Genomic DNA, 22,321 nt, shown 5'->3' with positions numbered 1-22,321 from the left:
TGACCGGCCAGCAAGGGCACCCTCTTTGCCGCAAAAGTCACATGATTGATCTCGAATGCAACGGGGTTTGTACACATGATGAGTATGTGAGCATTGCTGGGCGTCATCTGCTTGTGGGCGATGAATCGGAAAGCAGCACATACTGCGATCACTTGTCTAGAGGACATCGATGCGGTAATCAAGACGAGAGCTTTCAGCAGCCACCGGCTCACGTTGAGCGGCAACTGGTACCCCGAAAAGGGGGCGGAAGCATGAGCTTCTTGATGATGGACGACCGGTTCCTCGGTATCCAACCGAGGAGGGTCACAATTTTACCCCTGTTTCATCGCATATTTCCCCCAGCAGACCCAAGCCGGCGAATGGGCTAATGCAGGAACGGCGGTGCCAACAGTTTTGATTACCTTGCTTTGAGCGGTACGGGAGCAACAGGGCAGTACGTACCGCCTTTCTCTGGACACGTGTGCCATGACATCGCCCTGCCGCGGCAGGTTCCTCCACCTATGGCAAACCGCCATATGGAAATGGATGCTGTAGAAACTCGTTGAGTCGCAACTTGCTTTCCCAGGCTTGTTTCCTAGTAAACGCTGATTTATCTCAGACCACACCCGCCGGGCCATCACCCTTTTGCTCTCGGCCGCAAGGTATCCTCCCCCGAGAACCAGTTGCCCGGATATCTATTCTCCAGGCCATCGACAAGGCGTCTTGGGCACCAGCACCAACCAGCTTCCAGGGCCCATTATTAGGAGGTCCAACAGGCCGGGCAACGATCCCGCGAGGATCCTTGAAACACACAGTGCCATCATCAGTCCCGGTGAAAAAGCACGGTGTGAAGTACTAGAGTACATAAGACCGAGTGGACTTGCTAGGTGAAGGTTATTACCCACCCTGTTACCAGGGGGTTCTCAACCCCAACGGCGGGCTTCCTGTACTGAGCCAGTCCCCGAGGGGGCGAGGGCTGCTGCAGGGCTTCCAAGCCTACTTGACTTCATGCTTCCATGCTTCCACAGCTTCTGGAAGGCTTCGATGCAGCAGAAGTTCACTGGAAGGACAGTGCTCAGGTCCCCTGTCACTGAGCCCTAGAGCCTAGAGGCGAACAAAGGTCCCTGAATACCTACGTCGTCGGACAGGGAAGCCTTGGCTGAGCGATATGGACGGGGCCGAGGGGTATGCGAACAAACGACCGCAATGCAATGACAGCTACGAATACAACGAGAAAGGCGTCGTCTGCAGGGTTCCGGATTGATTGATGGGAAAGTTGTCTCGTCCGCCTATTTGGAGTAATGGGGACACAACGCTACGCGAGATGGCTACCGAGACGAGAGACAACAAAGGCGACGGACGTTGTCGTACCTTGCCTTCCGTGGAAACATGGTTGTTTGTGGCTGCTGTTCTTTACACAGCAAGCCAAGCCCGTCTTGAAAGAGAAGTTTGCTCACCTGTCATTTTTGGGATGTTAGCAATGACAGAGGTGATGATTGATCGCGAGGGCCACCACAAACCAAACGATTCACTTGGCATATGAGACTACAGTCACCACACGGATACTCTGTACGGCAAATGGGGACCCTGCCGCTTCAGCTACCTTACCTCGCACTCTCCCCAAATGATCATTTGTGGCAGGGAGATCGTTGGTTTGCATGCACAATCGCCGCGAATTCGACATGAGATGGGAAACGTGTTTCCAGCGACAAAGCTTTCTACCACTGCGGCCCATCTATGCCACACCCACAGATGCATCGCCGCATCAGTTTCGATTACACCAAAGGCAATGTATTATCACAACGCCCGAGCGATCAGAGAGAGTAGTTTCAAGGGAGGTGCAGTCAACAAGCAATCAGTGATAGGAAGCGAATTTTTGCTTTACAAAAGTGAAGTTGCCAGGTACTCACGTAATCGGGGTCTTTGCAAGCAACCAGACTCACCTCAACAACATTGGCTGCGCGAGCGGACGGGAGCGATCCGCTCGCTTCATGCAACCACTGAAGCCCGTCGCCTGCTTGTCTCCTTTGGGCGAGCGGTCAGTGTTTGGTCGCTCGCCAGCAAGTCTGCACGTCTGTTACATGCCGTATTGAGAACAGAGGCCGTGGCGATCGTTGTTAGATGAAACAGTCTTACCGCGGACTGATCTTCGTCTGAGGGGCTTCGCGGTGGGAGAGGCTATTGAGGAATCCGCCGCGGATCTTCCTGACGCGATGCTCACCTACTGCTCGGAGGTGACAGACACGGAAGGTCGCTGGCCTAATCACCGTCCCACCTAGCGATCGCCTCCATCATGAGAGGACGTTGGGAATACTTGTTTTTTTTTTTTTGGCCTCGGAAGCATGATCAAGGATGCACCGTCAAAAGATCGTCACCAAGTCCCCCTGCTCATCCCGTCTTGCACCCTACGTCCCTGAGAAATCAGAATTGCCTCACGCCCAAAGAGAAGAGATACTGACAATCGGAATCATCGACTGAGTTTCAAAGACTAGACAAGCCGAGCCCGAAGAGTTCAGATGAAGTGCCCAATCAACTGTCACCTTTGGACCTACTTTGCGCACCGGCTTACAGGGGAGCCGAATACCTTACCTCACACTCTCTTTCTCACTGTCAATCGCGCAGGAGCTGCCGGTTCTCTGGAGAGTAGAGATATGCGGATATGAGAACTGACGCAAATCCTCGCATCGCTTTGTGGCAGAAGCTCATTCTTTCACCTCTGAACCGGCCGGCACCGGAACGGAAAACCCGTCGCCTATCTAGTCAGAAGAGACAAGAAAGCATACGTTGGGACGGGCGGACCGTCAATTTTCTGACGATTCAGCAAGTTGATGAATGTCTTGGCTAAGCGGATCTTGGGCCGCATGCCACTTGCCATCCGTTGATATGTTGGTGCACAGCTGCGTACCGTCCAAGGAACATTGGCAAAGTCCCGTATCGCCCGTGTACCTCTGACCGAGGGCTACCTGTTCAGCCGTCGTTCTGCGGCCGCTGTAAAAACTTTGGAGGAGGGTTCCGAGCGGCCGTCAATAATTCCTTTTGGATCGCGAGATATTGAGTTCGTGTTTCGCGATGATGACGACACATGGTTAAACTTTTCTGGAACCTGCAGGTTCAACATTACACCGCGCCGTGGTAGACAGTTGGTTCACTGTCAGCGGTTGTCTTGTCACCGTTCCCGAGTGCGCCATGGCGCGCATGAACTCCGACAAGCTACGAAATTCCGCCATAAAGCTGCAGTTCTGTGGCAGAACACGATTTTCAGGTTGTGTGAATCTGACAGAGCCATTGATCTGGTCCCCGCCCGCAGACTGGCCAAAGGGGACGCGAAAGGTCGGCCCTGCGAGGGTGCAAAAACGTGGCCCTAACACACAGGATAGTGTTGCAAGCACCGACCCAGGACGGGAACGAATTATCAGATGCTGTGGCTCATCGCGAGGCACGACGGATAGGTTGCACACTAGCCTCGAAAACGAACTGGGACTTGGCTGGTTACATGCCATGGATTGGTTATTGACCGAATATGCTGGATCTAGCCGCCTCTAAAGGTGTTTTGTCCAACGGGACAATTCCAAGGCTCAGACAACAGAGGCCATTTCCGTGGCCCGCCCTCGTGTTCGGTCTAATAGCAGCAATTCCGCATATGAGAAGCAAATGAATATTTTGCAGACGACAACAAGTGTGAACCAGCCGAAGGGAGAGGCGCAGATTGAAGCGAATATACGAACGAAATTTTGTTCTCGCCTTTTTTTCTTTCTTTCTTGCCCGACAAGCTGTCCCTGAATGACGGCTGGGGAGAATATTTTTTTTTTGAAGCGGAGCCACGTGGAAGTAGCAAGCGGAAGAAGCAAAAGGAGCAAGACAGGTTGCGCAACCTTGGAGTGCCTGGATGTGATGTGATGGTGCTCACCGAGAGGGCACGGGCTCAGCGACGCGAGGAGGCGTGACGATGGGCAACGGATCGCTGTTACCATTCCCCCTCCGAAATGAGGAGCACGGCAGGGAGAAGGGTGACACGCCCGGGTCGTCGTCGCCGGCCGGCCGCCAAAGCTGCTGGAGGAACCAAGGGATGGAATGTACGAGGCAGTAGGGTTAACGCTCAGCATCTTGAGTCGGACAGTCACACTTGGACAATAGCATATCGGTGCTGTCAGGCTGGGCCCGACCATGGCTGTCCGACGAAGGCATCACAGGGAACGCGACACACAAAGTTGTAATCACCGAGAACCATCGGCATGGATGCCTCCGTATAATGCGACCCTTCGTTCACATTGCTGCTTCGGTTTGGCCCGCAGCTAGAGCCCACACCCGCCCGAGTCGTGAGAGTCAGACGGGACGTGCAGCCCTCATCAGAATGCAAAGATGGGAGAGCCTTGCAACAATAAGCAAGAATGGGCGGAAGAAGAGACGAGGAAGCGAAAGAGAGGGTGTGCAGCAAGTTTGGCAAGCGAGCAATTTTTTTTTTCCTTTCCCTCACTCCTCGTGTGTGAAGGGATATCGGGAACCAAACCTGCAAAAGCATCGAGACTCTCTATTCTTTTCCCTCTTCCTCTTGAATGCGATTTCACTGCCCAACTAACACGACATGACGCATGGCCAGTAGCTATTTTTGTTTACCGCAACACCGGCTCCGATGAATGCTGTGCACACACACAGCCAAGCTGAGCTGAGCTGAAGTGAGCCGTGAGGGCGAAGCTAATTAAAGGATGCGACTGACTAAACAGAAAGTCTTTCGCAAAGCATGCGACAACAGCGTTTTGGATGGGGTTGCAACGAGTACATGCGCTAAGGATCGCGGCAGAATGACAGGTCGGCAGCAAGCAGAACAAGGGTTCTCTCCAGCCGCTATGTCTGAGTAAAGGCTCTGGAGGTGGAAGTGGAAGCATGGGAGAGGTGAAGTGCGGGAGGGAGGCATGCAAGCATTCATGGGAGAGACGCACACGAATGTCGGTACACACACACACACACGCTCACACACCATAATCAGCAGCATTGGCAACGTGGATTGGAAGCAACCTCGAGGCTCGTCCTCCAGTCGTCCATCACCATTCATGTATGCGTGGATAGGTGGACGGATGGATGAATTGGTCGGATGGAGTGCACCCCTGGAGGCCAACGACCCCTGCTCTCCGTGGTATCTCAGGAAGACCCTAGTAGGGGCGACAACCGCCAGTGCAGAGCGCAGCAGGAGACAAGCAGAAGGGCAAGCCGCAAGCCGCTAGCAAAGATGGAGACGGGGACGAAATCGAGGTGTTCCGGTGAGCCTAAGGTGAGGACGGACGGAGGGATACGTACCGGCAAAAGGAACCTCGGCGTTGACGTTCCATGCACCCAAGGCACCCACGGGTGGATACCTGACCTCACTGCCGTCCAGCCCAGTACGGGGGCAGCAGGCCAGGCTCAAGGTAAGTATCTTTTTCTACACTACATGCTGCGTACTCCGTACTCCGTACTCTCTCCCTTTCCCCATCTTCGATTTCGGCGGTCCTTCTTGTGGGACAGAGGTTACCTCACTTGCTGGTCAGTGGTCTGTCTGTCTGCCCCAAGCGGATGGACGTGATTCACTTCCATTGCGGATGCTCTTGTGGCCAAGATGCCTCATAGGCTGATACTCCGTACTTCGTGCATACCTTGGACACAGTGTACTCCGTACCGGCGATGCGGTGCGAGTGCCCTGTTACATGAGGAGCCCTGCACTCTTTCTGATGCTTCCATGAGTGGACCAGCCCATTGTACCGGGAATCAGTCGTGGCAGACCCTTTTGCATTTGCGCATTGTCTTTTTTTTTCTCTTCCTTCTTCTTCTTCTTCTTCTATGATCCCTTTCTCGTTTTCCTTTTCGTACACTTCTTTCCTTTCCGAGGCCGCGATTTTGGCTGCTTCGCCATTGAAATTTCTCCGGGTCGCGCCAGTTGTGCAGACATGAACCATGCTGGTTGGGCCTCAACAGTAAAGTGCTGGCAGAAGACCAGCTGGCGCAAAGTAGGATCAGCAGCTAATACTAGGTACGGGATAGGTGGACTGGGGACAAGCCGCGAGACGAGTAGTGGACAGACAGACAGACACTTAGACCTGAAAATAGGACACGGAAAAGTATGAGGTGGTAAGCACCATACAAGTTGCTTCACCTCGCCGCCTGAAGTTGTTGGTCGGGCTAGGGCATTTCACCATTTCAGTCACTCTCTCCCTGAAAGCCAAAAAAGAGACCAAACGCCCTGAGACCTTGAGACCTTGAGACCTGACTCTCTCTCTCGCTCGCTCTCTGCTGCCACACCAAAGCTTGCGCAGTCACGCAGTGCGCACCACCGGCGAGAAGCCACGGCACGACTCTAGTCTCGATTGGTGCAGTTCCAGGAGCTCCCCGATAGCCTAAGGAGGAAGCTGGTGTGAGGAAGCCGCTAGCTACGTCTCCTCTGTACTTTCTACGTTCCTTGCTTTCGCCTCTGAACAACAACTACAACGTACACCGTACAATCATCGAACCAAGGAACAAGCAGAAGTGTTCTCGGCTGTCTATCTCGATCTCTTGCTCTCTTTTTTTTTTTTTTTTTTGCTCTTGACTACGGATGTACCCAGGGCAGTCAAGATTATCCATACGTACCTGATTATCAGCATGGAGCAAGGATTCCCGTTTGGCTTGCCTGAAGTGTTTTCACTCTGCTCATCTTCTGAGAGCACCAGATAGATACCTTGGCCGGGTACGCACTACGCAGCAAGGTGCCAGGCACAAAACGGGCTACGTACGGGTAGCTAAAGTTGGGTACGCAGTAGACAAGGTAAGGTACTTCGTACCCAAAACGCCTCTTCACATTTTGGGGCCCGGTACGGAGTACGGGTACCTGGCATACGCAGGAGGCATGGCATGGCGTGGCGTGGCATGGGACGGGCATCTTTGCAAGGAAGGCCAGGGCCTGGCGTGGCTTTGGCTGGCTAATGCCACACTCCCCCCCGTCCTCCTTTCTCTCATCCATGATCTCTTTCCTTTCCCCCTGGACAACATGAAGGGGGGCCTGGGGCCTGGGGTCTACCGTCTAAGTACCACGGTACCTTGCCTGGGACCTAGCCGTCTCGTCCAGGGGGGGGAGGGTGCGGTTTCCAGCTTGCAGGATGAGCAGCGGCAGCTCCCAAAGATGCTGGTCCCCATCCATCCCTTCCCTTGGTTCCCTTTTTTTTTGCCCTTTAATTTTTGGTGGAAAGAGAAGAAAAAAAGGAACCACCAAACCTGAGGAACATTACCTACCAGAACCAGACCAGACCTGTCCTGGGGCCTGACCAGACAGCCCCGAAGGAAAAAAAGGTACCTACCTCTTCCTGGCCCTACCTCACCTTGCAAGTCGCCTTACATGGTTCCAGTCCAGCGCCAGTAGCCCATGAACCCCCTTCCCTGCGCTCCCGCCCTGACATTACATTACCTACTTTACATTGCGAACAAGAAAAAATTTCCCATTCTCGCTCGGGGCGTCTGGAATAAGAGAGAGAGAGAGACAGACTTCTTAATTACCTCCCTCCCATCCATCATCTCCTGTTTCCCTTCTTCTAAGTTCCTATCCTCACTTACCATCCTCCTTCTTATTCCCATCCTCTCCCCCTCTCCTCCTCAACGGCGCATCGCTCTGGTCTCTCTACATCTCTGTCACTCGACATTCAGTCCTCTACATCTTTCTGCGCTACTTGCCAGCATCCACTAGCTTTACCACCAAGCACAAGCATCAAACCAGCAGCAGCACCACCAGCTCTCGCGCGCGCGCTCCATCACACACATAAACGCGCCCCCCTTTTCTCCTGCAAGCTCACCGCAGTCCCTGGGACCACCAACGTTGCCAACACTCCAAACAAAAGAGCCGTTCGCGCGACCCACCAGCAAAGCAGTTGTTGCCCGTTTCTCAGCTCAGTAGACTAGCGAGAGAACCTGCAGCAAGCCATCCTCGTCTCGTCTCGTACCGTTCCGCACCCTACCGCACCGCACCGCACCTCACCTCACCTTACACGCCTACCATACCTGGCAATACTCTCCGCGACCCGCGCTTCACAGAGAGCATCAGAACAAGGGACAGATATACAAGACTGTCCTGGGAACCCGTTTATTCCAAGACACCGATCCCGAACCAAATCAAATAATATCACCAAAACACAAGGGAATTTCAATTTCCCATTGAGAAGCGACTTTCCGAGACCTGCGCAACCAACCGTCTCGATATCCAACCAAACCCCCGACGGCACACCCACAACACGACAAAAAAGACTTACCCGTCTGCAACTGCGCAAAGCCCATCCTGCTCGAGCCATCCACATGCAACGGTGCCGATAATACTCTCCCTCGCTTCCTCCGGACCGCCTGTTTTGCCTCAGCTCCTCCTATTTTCTGCGAAACAACCGAGCAGCATTGGTGACGCCCAATTTGGCAACATACCCAGGCCTCCTTGCATCATCACCGCCTCTTCACCCCCGTCAACTCTCACCAATCCCATCTCCTGAAGACACTCGCACCCAAGTCTTCAAGGCCGCTTTCCAACACGTCGCACTACGACGTTCTAAATTGTGAGTCAGAGTTGCAGCAACGGCATCCACTAGCCAATTTTTTACACCTTGTGCGGCACACTCCCATGTCCTACACCGGACTGCCCTGTAACCATCTTCACCGTCATGTCGCGTCTGGCTGGTATAAAGTTAACGCTCTGTCCTCGTTATCCTCGAGACATTTGATCGAATCATGGCTAACAAGCGATTTCAAAGACACTCAATTCCAATCAGTTCTCGCTTTCGAAAGCACCTACAACATTCAAAATGGTTGTCAGAGAGATCACTCCCGCCTCCAACATGGGCCGCGGTGCCTACGACACGACTGGAGTGCCCAAGCCTCCTCCTCGCCCCAAGCCTCGATAAATCAGCCTCGTGCTGATTATCCTGATGAGCGACACGCAATTGACGTGCCATGAGCACGATCCGACGAACAAATTCCACATCTCCACTGGTCCGCGGGCTCAGGCCAACGCGATGATTTTCCCACGCGAGCGAGCTCGAGAGGATCCAAAACCCACCCCCTACTCTCTGCGCTACCGCGTGTCTTATTCGACCATGCACACTCAAAACCACACTTATCCTCTACGACTCTACTAATACTGGCGGTCCATTTCCACCTGTACTACCTCATCTGTACAACCAAAACGTTCTGGCCGATTTTTTCGCAACATTTCATCATACACCATTTAATACGCATACCTGTCGAAGACTAGAACACACCGGCTCGCAGCCACAACTTGCTTCCCAGCAGCAAGGCGAATGGGAACGCCTTACACGGTTTTCATGATGTGGCATCGATTTTATTTGTGTGTTTGTGGGATCATTTCCATCCCACCTGCACCAGGGAGAAGAAAAACGGGCATGGCGTTACAACATAGACGGATCTGGGTTTTTTTGAACTTTGGCTCCTTTTCGATGGGAATTTTTTCAAAACGTTTTGTTTCCTGTCAGCTCTCACATACCTCATCTGGGCCCTCGACGTCCTACGATACGACACTCGGCGACGGCACAATATCCCCGGCGGATCCATTCCAAACTGTCGGTGAGTGCTTCGCAGGCACTTTGGTCGGGCAGCAACGCATGACAACGCAACCACCATCCTCGACGCACATGGCTCGCAGCCGCCTCAACCGTCAAATTCGAGGACTTGAGACGACAATCTTCCTTTTACATGGGGTTTCTCGGACAAGGGCACAAAAGAAACATGCAGCTTTAGGCGCTTGTTTTCCATTTTTCTTCTCTATTTTCTTTTTTCATTACTTTTTGCTTTCACCTTTTGGGCAACGCGATTCTGGGATGGGCTACACAAAATCTGGGAACTGGACTGGGAAAAGAACTGATTCGCATATAGACTTTTGATTTTTCTTTCATTTTGTTTGTACCAACTACTACCTGTATTCTCTAGGTTTGGTCGACTTTTACGCACAACCAGCTACCTCGCGGTCCTGGTATGAGCGAGAGCACCAAGGATATGTCAGCAACGCTTTCCTACTCCCCCCCCCCCCCCTTGTCAGAACAACAAGGCGATGGTGATGATGGATTTACCACTACTACACCTTTATTATTCCCCCATTTTCTTTTTTTCTGCTTTCTCATGGTGTGCTCGAGACCAGAGGCTCCACGGCCAGTTGATCGTCCATCTGTGGGCGAAGCGGGCTTGGATGGACTCTGGGATTGACAAAAGAAGATACCCCGCGGGTTTAGCCCTCTTTAGACTGCATATGTATAGTACTGCCATCTATAAGAGCCAAGATAGCTACACAGCGCCAGCGCATAGGAAAAGGAGATATCCAAATTCGAAACAATGAAACATTTCAAAATCATATTACATCACCTCTTATTTTTTGCACACCGATATTTGAGTTGAAGCCCTATCTGATCCTGCCTACCTAGGCGAGTGCCCAATCTGACGTAGAGACATTCCAGATCTGGCAGATGTGTGTGAGTGTGTGCAGGATGCATCTGAGACGGACAGGGGTGGTTGTTGGACGAGAGCATTCCTCAACCCCCCCGTATGAGGGCCGCCAGCCAGCGTTACTCTCGATGCCCATGCCATACGACTCGACACATTCGACTCGGCTCGAGAATTTTTGACTGAATCGAAAGTGAGGTGCCCGAGTAATTCAAACAAGGAAGAGGAGGGCCCAGGACTCGGGAGAGGCGACGGATGACAAGACATGGCAAAAAGTAAGGTAAAGGGTAGGTAGCTGAGGTTTCCCCAAGCGCAGGGGCTCCCCCAACTTGGTGTGCCGTAAGGGGGCAAAGGGAGAGAGAGCTAGTCACACCCACACACGGGACGTCTATCCGGGAGGGAAGGGAGAGGTTCAGTTTAGTTCGGTGTAGTCACGTAGTCACGGTAGACTCTAGAGTAAAATACCTAAGTAGATGATCGGATAGGTTATAGAGAGGGAATGGGAGGGGCGCCACCCAAGATCGGGGGGCCGGGGGTTCGGATGCGGGATGCGGATGCGGGATGCCGGAGGGGGGAAAGTTGAGGAGGAGGAGGAGGAGGAGGAGGAGGAGGAGGGTCCAGGGCCATGTGGAATGCGACTACGTCCCGCCATCCGCCATCGTCATATCGAGTGAAGAATCCTTACCTTAGACCTAGACCCCTCGGCCAAGGCGAAAGATAGGGTCTCAGTCAAAATTGTTGATCCAGTCACCACCGGCTGGCATGATATGCCAATGTGGGCATGACAACGAATTGGGCAAAGGCACATGAGGTTGCAGCAGCAGCAGCAGCGGCACGACACATCACGGGGGGCATGCGAACTACGACGACTTACATGATCGAAGGGGAGGGGGGGAACGCGGACGCATGCCGACGACACGTTTGTGTGTATGTATGTATGTATGTATGTATGCGTGGTGCGTAGTGCGTGTGCCGATGCCTGCCGGCGACTCGAACAGGTCGAGTCGAATGAGACTTTTGAAAGCAAAGGAGCCTGCTCCGGACGTGCTCGCCGTTTTCCTCCGCCACACACACACACGCACACCCTTTTTCACCTACGTATGGCAAATCTGGGTACGTAGTGGCCCCCTTTCGTCTGATCAGAGACCTAGAGGAACGCGGAACTAGCGAGAGAGAGGAATCGGTCGGGCGCTTATGCGCTGCAGCGTCAATCGATCTAGCGGGGGGATAGATCATAGCAGAGAGAGAGAGAGAGAGAGAGAGACAAGGTGACAAGACAGGACAAGGCCAGAATGGACTTTTGATTTTCCTTGAAAGGAGGAGCAGGGGGAGGCAAGGGGTTCACGGTAGTGGTGGTGGTGTGTGATCCTTTTGATCAATCCTCTTTTTCGGACTATGGCACCGGGCAAAGCAAAAAGAAAAATGGACGATGGTAGTGGTACAGCCCATATTGCTTTTTTTTTTTTTGAGCTGTGTCGTAGATCATGTTTGCATGGTGGTGCGTCACGGGGCGTGTGTGCGTGCAGCCGGGGAAGACGGGATCGAAACATGGGTGTATTTTTGAACGAAGTGATGTTCAATCAGATAAAAAAATAAAATAAAATAAATAAAAAAAAGTCAGGTGAAGGATTCAATAGGTATTCAAAGAAGCGATGAAAAGCAAAAAGTTGTTTCTGAGCTGGGATGCCCGTGGTCTAGAGGCTGTGACCGACGCAACGGCAGCGAAAGAGAGGTTTAGTTTGGATAGAAAAGGGTTCGTTCGGATGGGGCATGGATGGGGTTGCTTCTGTAAGTTTTTCTGTATGGTCTGTACGGGGATGTGGCCGGCCCATCTAGACATAGTGCTGCCACTTTCTTTGGCCCAGGAGCGTACATTGTTCGGATGTGACGTTGGGGGTTTTTTGGGTTTCTGAGGAAACCTATTTTTGGAGGGGGCTGATTATGATATTCCGCGACTCTCTCTATGTACGAATATGGATGCCTGTCTTTCTTTTTCATCTTTCTAGACTTTCTTCCGGTCTCACGCGGAAGATGAGCTTTACGAGCCGGGCTGCGTACGGGCCGGGGCGCGGGAGAAACTGGGAATAGGAGCTTGAAGAGATTCGAGAAGGGGATGGGGGAGTGTTATCCGTCTATTGAACTAGTGATGCCCGCTGAGGCGGTAGTGTCATGGTAGTGTTCATTGGTTTGATTTGCCCACGGATGCGACGTTGTGGAAGACTGCCGTAGGGTTCCCCCGAGATTTCGACGTGCCGAGACTGGAAGAGAGCTGCGAGAGAGCTGCGCGAGCTGGAAACGGGTTGGGTGAATGAACGAATGGGAATTGATTGGGTGCGAAGTGAAAGTGCATGCAGTAGTAGGTGGCACTTGGAGCAAAAGGAGCCCCCCTCCTCCCCGGTGCCCGGATGCGTGACGGCCGATAGGTAGCTTGGTGTACCTTGTTACGTTGTTATCATTGTCGCATCACTAAGGTATTGTCATTTGAAGGTTTTGGGGGTTTCAAGTCGCGTACGTCGTCCAACCAATATACTGAGAGTGTGATCGTACGGAAGATATCGTATACGAGAGTATGGTATACTCGACAACCCCGAGACGATGGTTCCCGGGTGCGCTCGGTTCTGTAACGTTGAATTGGCATGATGCCGTGTGATGTATTGTGCATGTGTAGTATTGGAAACACCATACAGAGTACAGAGTACGCAGAGTACCTTATCCTGTCGTCACGCGTGGGACACGTTGGAACGGGAGTTAATTCAGGAACAATCGCGTTGAGGGAGACGAACACGCGCCTTGGCTGAAGCGCTGCGCGGCGTCGACGTGTAAATGCCAAAAGTGATGGGAAGTCCCGAAATACAGAGCAGCTCCGTATGATGTGGTCAAACTATTGCGCAATCAGGCAAGGTGCTAAAATTTTGGGTTTGATGAACTAAAATTACAACAAAAAAAATGTTGGAAGATGAAAATAGGGGAAATTTCAGGAACATACGCTTGCACTCTCACCACACCTACCCGTGCCTGCCCCGGGGAGCCTCAAGACCAAAGAATTGTGGAAACCCTAAAGCGAAAAGAAGAAAAAAAGGGGGTGGTGTGAATTCAGTTGCGTGTGAGAGCTGACTGCGTTTCCGTTTGTACATAACTCTGTAAGGTATCAGCCGGGGGGTGTGTGTCCGTACGGCGCTAATGCAGCGGCGGCGTCCCGGGAACCAAAGCGCTGGGACCTTGTTTTTTTTTCCCCTTTCCCTTTTTGCTGCTGTTCGGGAGTGGCCCGCGGTGGGCCGGAGAGAGGATGAAACGGGCCTATCATTGACCGAAATGTGCGCTAGATATCTTTCTAGTCCTCGGTGGGGTATCCACTTTCTTTTTGGACGAAAGAAAGCTAAGCGGTCGGTGAGCTCCAGGTGAGAGAAGGAGGGACGAACGGGTCCCACACACCTGCACACCTTCACACCGGCACACACACACACACACACACACCTTGACTCGTAAGGTGAAGGAGGTACCTCAGCCCCGACCCGACGCGGAAAGAGAGGGTTGCAGAGAACATGCAGCTAACCTGCGCGACCTGCAGAAGATGCTGGCTGACCTATTCCGGTAGTTGCAATGCAGGGAAGGAAGGGGGAACGTTTTGTTTCTTCTTTCCTGTGAGACACTCAAAGGGGGGCTAATTGTCGATCTCCTTTTTTCGGTCTTGACCTTGACATGACCAAAAATTTTCAAAAATGGTCGGCGATATTGGTTCCGACTTTGGGACTGTCTACTTGCTTCCCCTGTATCGTCCAACACCAACGAGTCAACAACACACATCTTGCATACAAACGCAAAATTGACAAGCCACATGGTTTGCGCTTCTCGAGTTTCTCGAAAAGGGGCCCGCCATCACACCAAATGTCCCTACCAGTCCTGGTTAGACGTTGGTTTTGCCGTCGTCATTATGACAACTGACGGGATGGCGCAAACCAACCAAACTGCCATTCGAGTACCAACTATTCGTACCAACAACCAGCCATTTAATCAACGTCCAACGGCCTAAAGTCAAGAACAACCAACAGACAGACCACCTGGACGTGGAGCAAACACGCCCATGCTGCGTCTGGTTTTCAGCCAACGAGATAGTTCATCCCATCCCCCAGTCTCTCTCCCATTGGCCATCTGCAAGGCGCGAGATTGAACCACTCACACACACCAATGGCATTTGGAAGGCAAACCTTCCATCCTCTGCAAAGCCCACACCACCTTATCCGTACCGGCAATTTGGGACACGAACTCGGGTTTGGTGGGCTACATTGTCATTGCTGCAGCTTTCCCCCTTCCCCGGGTTATCAAATATGGGTATCTCTACGACGTCCCGGATGTGCGTCCCGGGCCAAACGGATCACTACGGTGTTACCCGTAAGGCGCGCACAAAATAGCCGTTTACCAGCTGCAAGAAAGACTGACTTGACTGCCATGGCATTCATTTGCTGGCCGAGTCATCGACAAATTTCGGTCTGCTTGCTTGTCTCTTCGGCGCTTCTCGGCTGTAGCCGAAGAATGGCTGTGTTTGCGCTGCGCTGCGCTGCTTCGCATCCAGATCCGCCGTGGGTACTCCGTACGGAGTATGCGCAGCTGTTTTCAAATTGATGCGCATGGCAATTGCATACTGCGTAGGAAACAAGACGCATAGCAACGAAGGCGGCCCCTCATACCCATTTCCGGACACCATGGGCCACACCTCAGCTCACCGAGCCCTCGTTATCACGCGGCAGACACACCACCCAACTTGAGTACACGCCACATCGTGAATGAAACGGCCCAGCAGGACGAGACAGCGGGAATCACTCCTCCTCCTCCTCCTCCTCCTCCTCCTCCTCCCGCCCACCCCTCTAACCCAAGGAGGAGAAAAGAGCCTCGTTCAGTGTGCCAGTTTCCCGGCTCGGTTCGGTTTGGACATCCCACGCATGCAACATCCCACGTCTGGCTTTTGGTCTACGCCTTGCGAAACGGGGGGGCAAAGGAGAAGGGGGGCCGAGGAGGCGCAGATGAGCGGGGGGCGCATATCGATGCATGCCCTTCGGGAAATGCGACGTCTCGACCGAGTAGTCGGGTCCCTTTACGTCTCTTTCTGCTGTCTCGCTGATATCCGTACTCGACTCCGCAATGTCTTCAGAGACGACTGGATAGCGAAACCCCCACCCCGCCGCCCCCTTTGCTTTCGTCACCGAGAGGTGAGTAACCACGACGGATATTTCGTGCCTAGATAGGGCAGAGGTAGGTACCTTCTTTGAAGGAGGCCAGGATATTTCGACAAGCAGAGATCATCCTTCCAACGTTTCATCCCATGTTTCTCTCCAACAACCGCTTCTGCGCCGCCCAGGGCCGTCCGGGACATCAACTCCCTCACCGGTGCGATATACTCCCTTCCCCGGCTTCCCTTTCCCTGCGCGTCGTCCCCAACCTCTGGAAAAATTTCTTCCCCATGCCTTCTATCCTTACAAGGGCTTGTTCTTCGAGAAGTTCCTTTCGATGGAGACGCAAGGCGTGATGATGAGGGTCCAATTCGGTGAGTGAAAGCCCTGGCCTTGTTTGATAGACCGCCTGACCACAAAGCCTGGGACTCCTTGGGGGCGGGGCTCCGGGAAAGCAGAAAATCTCACGGGGAGCCAAGACGAGTGGCAAGGTTCTGCATATCTCAAACTGCCAAATTTCCCGGGGCCGCGGTTTGGGATCTTTTTCTTTTTTGCTCACTTCTTCCCAGGTTCAAGGAAGCCGATCAGAGAGGATCCGCCGACAAAAGGTCCCCGCAACAAACGGACAGCCGTTGCCAAAAGTCGCTATTTCTCTCGTCTCTCTTCTCTCTCCCCACCGAGCCATGCGGACACTGTAGCCGGGGCAGGGCCCCCGGATCCCCGGAGGCATTATTTGAAAAGCCCCAAGGGCTGCCGACAGGGGAGGACAATGGAAGAAGCAAAGAAGGAGGAAGAAGGTCCCTCTTTTTCCTTCTTCGCTCAACACACACCCTCAAACCGTCATCGAATCCCTGGCCAAGTCTTCATCCAGTGGGAAACATTACCGCTCAGCATGCTCCGTCTCCACCGGTATCCATCTTGCATGGATTCTGCATGGGTGCCCATGTTTGGAATGGCACGGTGACTTGGACGAACCCAACGAAGCCACGTACTGAGGTACCTACGACAGATACGCCCCGACGCCCTCCCAGGTCTCTTCCCAGGTTCCCTCCCTCCCTCCCCCGGGCAGCTGAGGATAACTGAAGCAGGCGGATCTCGTTTCCTGCCTTTCTTAATTTTACCACGTTATTTCGAATTTCAGATTTTCCTTCTAGCGCGTCCCTCTTTTTCCTTCTTCACCTTCTATCTCGCTCTCGTGGGGCCGACACAATAACCCTTGCTAACGTCCAATGGGCCCAAATCGCGTGTCCGGGCAAAATTAACCCAAATCACGGCTCCAGCTCCGGCGCGAGGAGGATGCTCATTGCTCACTCTCACACACCCCTGAGTTCCTGACCGAAACTTTTCATGCATACGTAGTAACTACGACACGAGCAAAGACAGGCCAGGCCTGGATCAGCAGTGCAGCAAGCACCAGGAAACGGGGAGCGGCCAGGCACACCGACAGACGCACACCAACCCCCAGGTCCAAAACCGTTGGGTCTTCTCTTGTTCCTTGGCTCTAGTGTATCCGTACGCTACTCGTGGGCAATCCGGAGTAGGCTACCCGGCCGGGGCTCTCGCCCCCATCGCCGAGGACTTAGATGCTGCAAAAATGCAAAGGGCTGGAACGGACCCAACCCAACCCGCTGACGGCTCGTCCTTCCCCTTCTTCCCCCCGGTGAGCTAAGGGCATTGGTGATGTGGGCAAACCCGCTGTAAAAGCCAAGAGGCCCGACAGAATGCCACGGTACCGAACGAACGTACTCTGCACCGGTACAGGGAGACACAGTCCATCCTGGGATGTTGACTCACCGGGTCACCGGGGAACATGAGCGTTTGGACTCTTGGGAAATTGGGCCTTTCGGTCTGCCAACTGCCGGTGGCATGCAACCGATCCTCCCAGCCCGTCAAGGGGCCCGGTCTAGCCTCTGCCGTAGGTTGGCTGTTTCGCTGGAACCGGGTCCCGTGTCGATTCAGAACATCATATCTCCCAAGGGAGATTGTTGTCTCGGTGAGGGTCTCACCGGGGTGGATTTGTCTTTTCTCTCATCTTTCCCACCCTGTCTTGCCAAACACGGGCCCTGTCTTGCTTGTGGAGGTCAAGGTAACCTTTGCGGTCTCTCGTACGAAAGTACGTACGGATACTCCCATACGGCCCAGGACCTCTTTTTTAAAATTTTCTACACACTAATCTCGATTCATCATTTCAACCGACGGCGCCCCCAATCTATGGAACATTGCGGCTACCCTTCTAGAATATCCACAGACGCGCCGAGTGGTTGGGACGCTCATCCCTGCAGCATTCCTTTCCCACAAAGAGCCTCAAGCCCTCAAGGTCCTGCACTGCGGTGTTACCGACAGTCAGGGACTCAGGGCTCGTCTCGTCTCGCCCGTACCGGTTACCTGTGCTTCTTTTTCTCTCCCTCCCGCCTCTCCCCGGCAGCGAGGCTTGCTAGACCCCTCCCCTTCTCCCGAGACCCGCGGCCCTCTCCATACCGGTCTGCACTGTAATACCTTTATCTGTACTACGTACTCCGTATGTACGGAGTATGAGCAACTCTACGGATACACCTGCGATCCCAGCTTTGACCCTGCTCTCCGGGAATGTGACAGCTCACACGCCTACCCAAGGAGGACCTTCAGAATTCAGGGTACACATCGCTGCTCTCAGGTCATCAGCTAAACCATCCCGTTGGTACACGATGGGAGAGGGGCCGGCATCCTAGGTGAACGGGGGGGACAGGGAATGCCCAGAGAGAAGAAATGACAGCACCTCCAGAGGAGGGAGGGAGGGGCGTGTCATTCACATGGAGAAAATTTTGAGCCTCAAGTGGGTGTGCCATGTTAGAGATGGAGGTTGGTGTGAGTAAGACGAAGAAGAAAAGGGAAAGATGACGGGAATGAGAGGGAGAGGAAAGGAAACACAACTCACGTCCGTCTGGCCAACGGCATACCCTCCCTGACTTTAGCCCACTCGTCCAAGTCCACATCGACAAAGCCAATGGCCCCCTCGGCGCCCTCCTCGGCGCTGCCATCGGCGTCCACGCCGCCCAGCTCCAGCTTGACCCGGCCCCACGGGTCGACGACCATGCTGTGGCCGTAGCTGCTCCGCTTCGGGTTGTGCGCGCCCACCTGCGCCGCGGCGACGACCCAGCTCTGCGTCTCGATGGCGCGGGCCCGGAGGAGGGTCTCCCAGTGCGCCTGGCCCGTCCGGATAGTGAAGGCGGAAGGGTAGAGGAGGATCTGGGCGGGGCCGTTGCCGTTGTTGTCGGGGAGAAAGGGGCTCTTGGGCCCCGGGTGCGTCAGGGCGAGGGCTGGTTCGGGGAAACGGAGGTCGAAGCAGATGAGGCTGCCGGCGCGGCCGACGGGGGTGGGGAACAGGGGCCGTCAGGGAGGGGCCGGCTTGACTGTTGCGCTTTCTCGGAGGGCGCCGTAGTCGAAGAGGTGGAGCTTGTCGTAGGTTGCGGCTTGGAATATGGTGCCGTCTGCGTTGATCCAGAGGCTACGGTTGAGGAGTTTTGGAGTGGCGGCGGCGGCGGCGTCTACGGCTGCTGCTATTACGGCTGGCTTCTGGGCGTCTGTTGTGGGGACGTGGATGCCGACGTTCACGGCGACGGAGTGGGTTTTTGCTGCTTCCTGGAGGCCGAGGACGAAGGGGGACTGGGACTGCGGTTGGGCTAGGGAGAGGGATTCTTGCGGGCTCGAGGCGATGTAATCTGCGGCTTCGGGGAGGAAGAGGACCTAGGAAGCACGCGGTCAGCGGCGTCTGTTGGTGTTGGTGGTGTAGTGGGGTGGAAAAGAGGCAGACATGAAGCCATTTCTGTGCTTCAAGCTGCATTTGCATTGCAGCTTTCTCATCTGCAGCAGGATGGGATTACGGTGAGAGATATAGAGAGGGAGGAAAAGAGCAAGACGAGTGTTTTGATATCGACGCCCCCTTTGATACGGATGGATGGAACGAACGTACTTTGGCACCACCGATAGCGGCCTTGGCGACGAGCCTCACGCACTGTTCTAGATTGTGTGACAGAGAGGCCGTGGAACAGATTTGACCGACAGCCTATTCACGCCAAAGGGGAGAGGGGACCGCATCAGTAAGTCATCTGCAGAGACACGTGGTCCTTTTTGGGGGTGTGTTGGGCAGCCATACCGCGATCGCCATGTTGTTGAAGATACGGTGAGATGGAACTTTTTGGGGGAGGGGTGTGTTTGGATGAGATACTCAATGCAGGCGCGGGAATCCTGGGTAGGGGTTGGTCGTGTGGAGCGATCCTGGAGAGAGAGAGAGAGAGAGAGAGAGAGAGAGAGAGAGAGAGAGAGAGAGAGAGAGAGAGAGAGAGAGAGAGAGAGAGAGAGAGAGAGAGAGAGAGAGAGAGAGAAAGTATGCTGGCCACGTGGCAGAGCAGATGAAGCCGTTCGGATGATTTTCTTGAGGATTGTAGGGTGTGCAAGGTTGGCGATCTTTCATGCAGACGTCGGATGGGAATGGGAGAGGAGGCATCATTCGTTGCGTTGACGGGTGGGCCTGCTATCGCTTACCTTATCTGATGGTGGGATGCAGCGGGGTAAGGTAAGGTAAGAAGGGATGCTGCAATATTCAAGATATCTCCCGTCATTTTCATGTTTGTTGATCCGATGTACTCCTTGCTGTTGATTCGACGTTGACGAAGAGTCTCTATCACAAATATGCCTTTTCTTTCTTATGAAGACAATGATCTCTTCGAATGATGATATCCATTTTATATCAAGTATTTCGAAACAATCCGCGACGCATGCATATATGCCTCTGTTGCTTAGTTAAGAAAGACTGGACCTAGACACACATTTCGTAACACCGATTGGTCATGAGAACCGAAAATCTCTAGCTAGTGGAATCATTTCCATGAGGTGAGAATGAGTTCTCAAGTGAGTTCTCAAGACTTTTGAGCTCCCCGAAAGCCAGTGTGAATCCACATGTGAGATATGGCCAATAGGCGTGAGGGCGTTTGGCCACCTCACTACCTACATGTACCCTTTTAGCCTGTCATCTTATCGTATCATTCTTCTAACTGAATTTTTCGCGGGGCAACAGCACCAGATCGCGGGGCAAATTCAACGAGACTCACTCACTCACGGTATGACAGACAGCCCTGTACTGAAAGTAGTCTACGTCTTATTTGATGATTTTTAGGTTCGTATGAAAGTCTCCTCTCACGAAGCATCAAACCTGCTGTGAAACGGACCATTACGTGGAGTGGAAGCCGAAGCAGAATAAGTGTCTCAGCGATGGAGGAAGATCGGGCGCAAACCGACTTGGGCATCGCCGCCGACATTGAAGAGGCTCATCGCCAGGAGGAGGCTGCGGCTCAACCAGTATTGAAGCAACCAAAGAAGCGCTTCGTCGGAAGAAGAACAGCAGCCGAGACTGCGACCAAGAATGGAGGCCCGAACGGGTCCATCGAGGACAGCAAGTCCATCCAAGGTGAGAACGCATGACGCCTTACATGAGAAGCAACAACACAATGCTCATTCTCATCTCATAGTCGCACAACCTAGAAGAGGCCCACGCCTTCTGAACCAAGTACCCCCCGAGATCCTCAATGATCCGGCACTCAAGTCCGCCATCTCCATCCTCCCCTCCAACTACAGCTTCGAAATTCCCAAAACCATCCACCGCATCCGCTCCTCGGGCGCCAAGAAGGTCGCCCTGCAGATGCCTGAGGGCCTCCTCCTCTTCGCCACCACCGTCTCCGACATCCTCACCGAGTTCTGCCCTGGTATCGAGACCCTCATCATGGGCGACGTCACCTACGGCGCCTGCTGCATCGACGACTACACCGCCCGCGCCATGGGCTGCGACCTGCTCGTCCACTACGCCCACAGCTGCCTCATCCCCGTCGACGTGACAAAGATCAAGACCCTCTACGTCTTTGTCGACATCAGCATCGACACCTCCCACCTCCTGGCCTCGCTCGAGCGCAACTTCGCCTCGGGCAAGACCGTCGCCGTCGTCGGCACCATCCAGTTCAACGCCACCATCCACGGCGTGCGCGGCACCCTCGAAAAGGCCGGCTTCAAGGTCCTCGTCCCGCAGATCGCGCCCCTGAGCAAGGGCGAGATCCTCGGCTGCACGAGCCCGCAGCTCCACGACGACGACAAGGTCGACATGATCCTCTACCTCGGCGACGGCCGCTTCCACCTCGAGAGCATCATGATCCACAACCCAACCATCCCGGCCTACCGCTACGACCCGTACTCGCGCAAGCTGACGCGCGAGACGTACGGCCACGACGAGATGCAGGACCTGCGCCGGACCGCCATCCGGACGGCCAAGACGGCCAAGAAGTGGGGACTCATCCTGGGCTCGCTCGGCCGCCAGGGGAACCCGCACACCATGGGCCTCATCGAGAAGCGGCTCAAGGACCGCGGCATTCCGTGGGTGAACCTGCTGCTGAGCGAGATCTTCCCGGGCAAGCTGGCCATGATGAGCGACGTCGAGTGCTGGGTGCAGGTCGCTTGCCCGCGGTTGAGCATCGACTGGGGCTACGCCTTCCCGCGGCCACTGTTGACGCCGTACGAGGCGTTGGTCGCGCTAGAGGTACGCGATGATTGGGGCAAGGGTGTGTATCCCATGGACTACTATGGAAAGGACGGTCTCGGACGCGTGAAGCCTGGCCAGCTTGAGGCATCGGCATGATCATCCTGAGGGAAAAGTCGAGGGGCAAAAAAAACCAATAACAAAAGTTTATGATTTATATATGAGCACGCAATGATACCTCTTTTCGATG

The 22,321-nt window shown here is 54.0% G+C and overlaps 2 protein-coding genes across 2 annotated transcripts; one reads left to right on the top strand and one right to left on the bottom strand.

The window, feature by feature from the left end:
* Positions 1-18,482: 18,482 nt before the first annotated feature.
* NIT2 (Carbon-nitrogen hydrolase) lies at positions 18,483-19,716 on the bottom strand (the record flags this gene model as incomplete). Its single annotated transcript, XM_065756246.1, has 3 exons — positions 18,483-18,868; positions 19,518-19,614; positions 19,705-19,716. The coding sequence occupies 3 exons, from the start codon at positions 19,714-19,716 to the stop codon at positions 18,483-18,485; spliced, it is 495 nt and encodes a 164-aa protein (XP_065615486.1).
* A 1,103-nt stretch (positions 19,717-20,819) lies between these two features.
* Positions 20,820-22,230, top strand: DPH1 (Diphthamide biosynthesis protein 1; the record flags this gene model as incomplete). Its single annotated transcript, XM_053191856.2, has 2 exons — positions 20,820-21,015; positions 21,077-22,230. The coding sequence occupies 2 exons, from the start codon at positions 20,820-20,822 to the stop codon at positions 22,228-22,230; spliced, it is 1,350 nt and encodes a 449-aa protein (XP_053050464.2).
* Positions 22,231-22,321: the final 91 nt, after the last annotated feature.

This window comes from Colletotrichum fioriniae, assembly GCF_027942845.1.
Source record: "Colletotrichum fioriniae strain IMI 355084 chromosome Unknown scaffold_1, whole genome shotgun sequence".
Classification (NCBI taxonomy): Eukaryota; Fungi; Ascomycota; class Sordariomycetes; order Glomerellales; family Glomerellaceae; genus Colletotrichum; species Colletotrichum fioriniae.
This window is presented reverse-complemented; position numbering and strand designations above follow the sequence as displayed.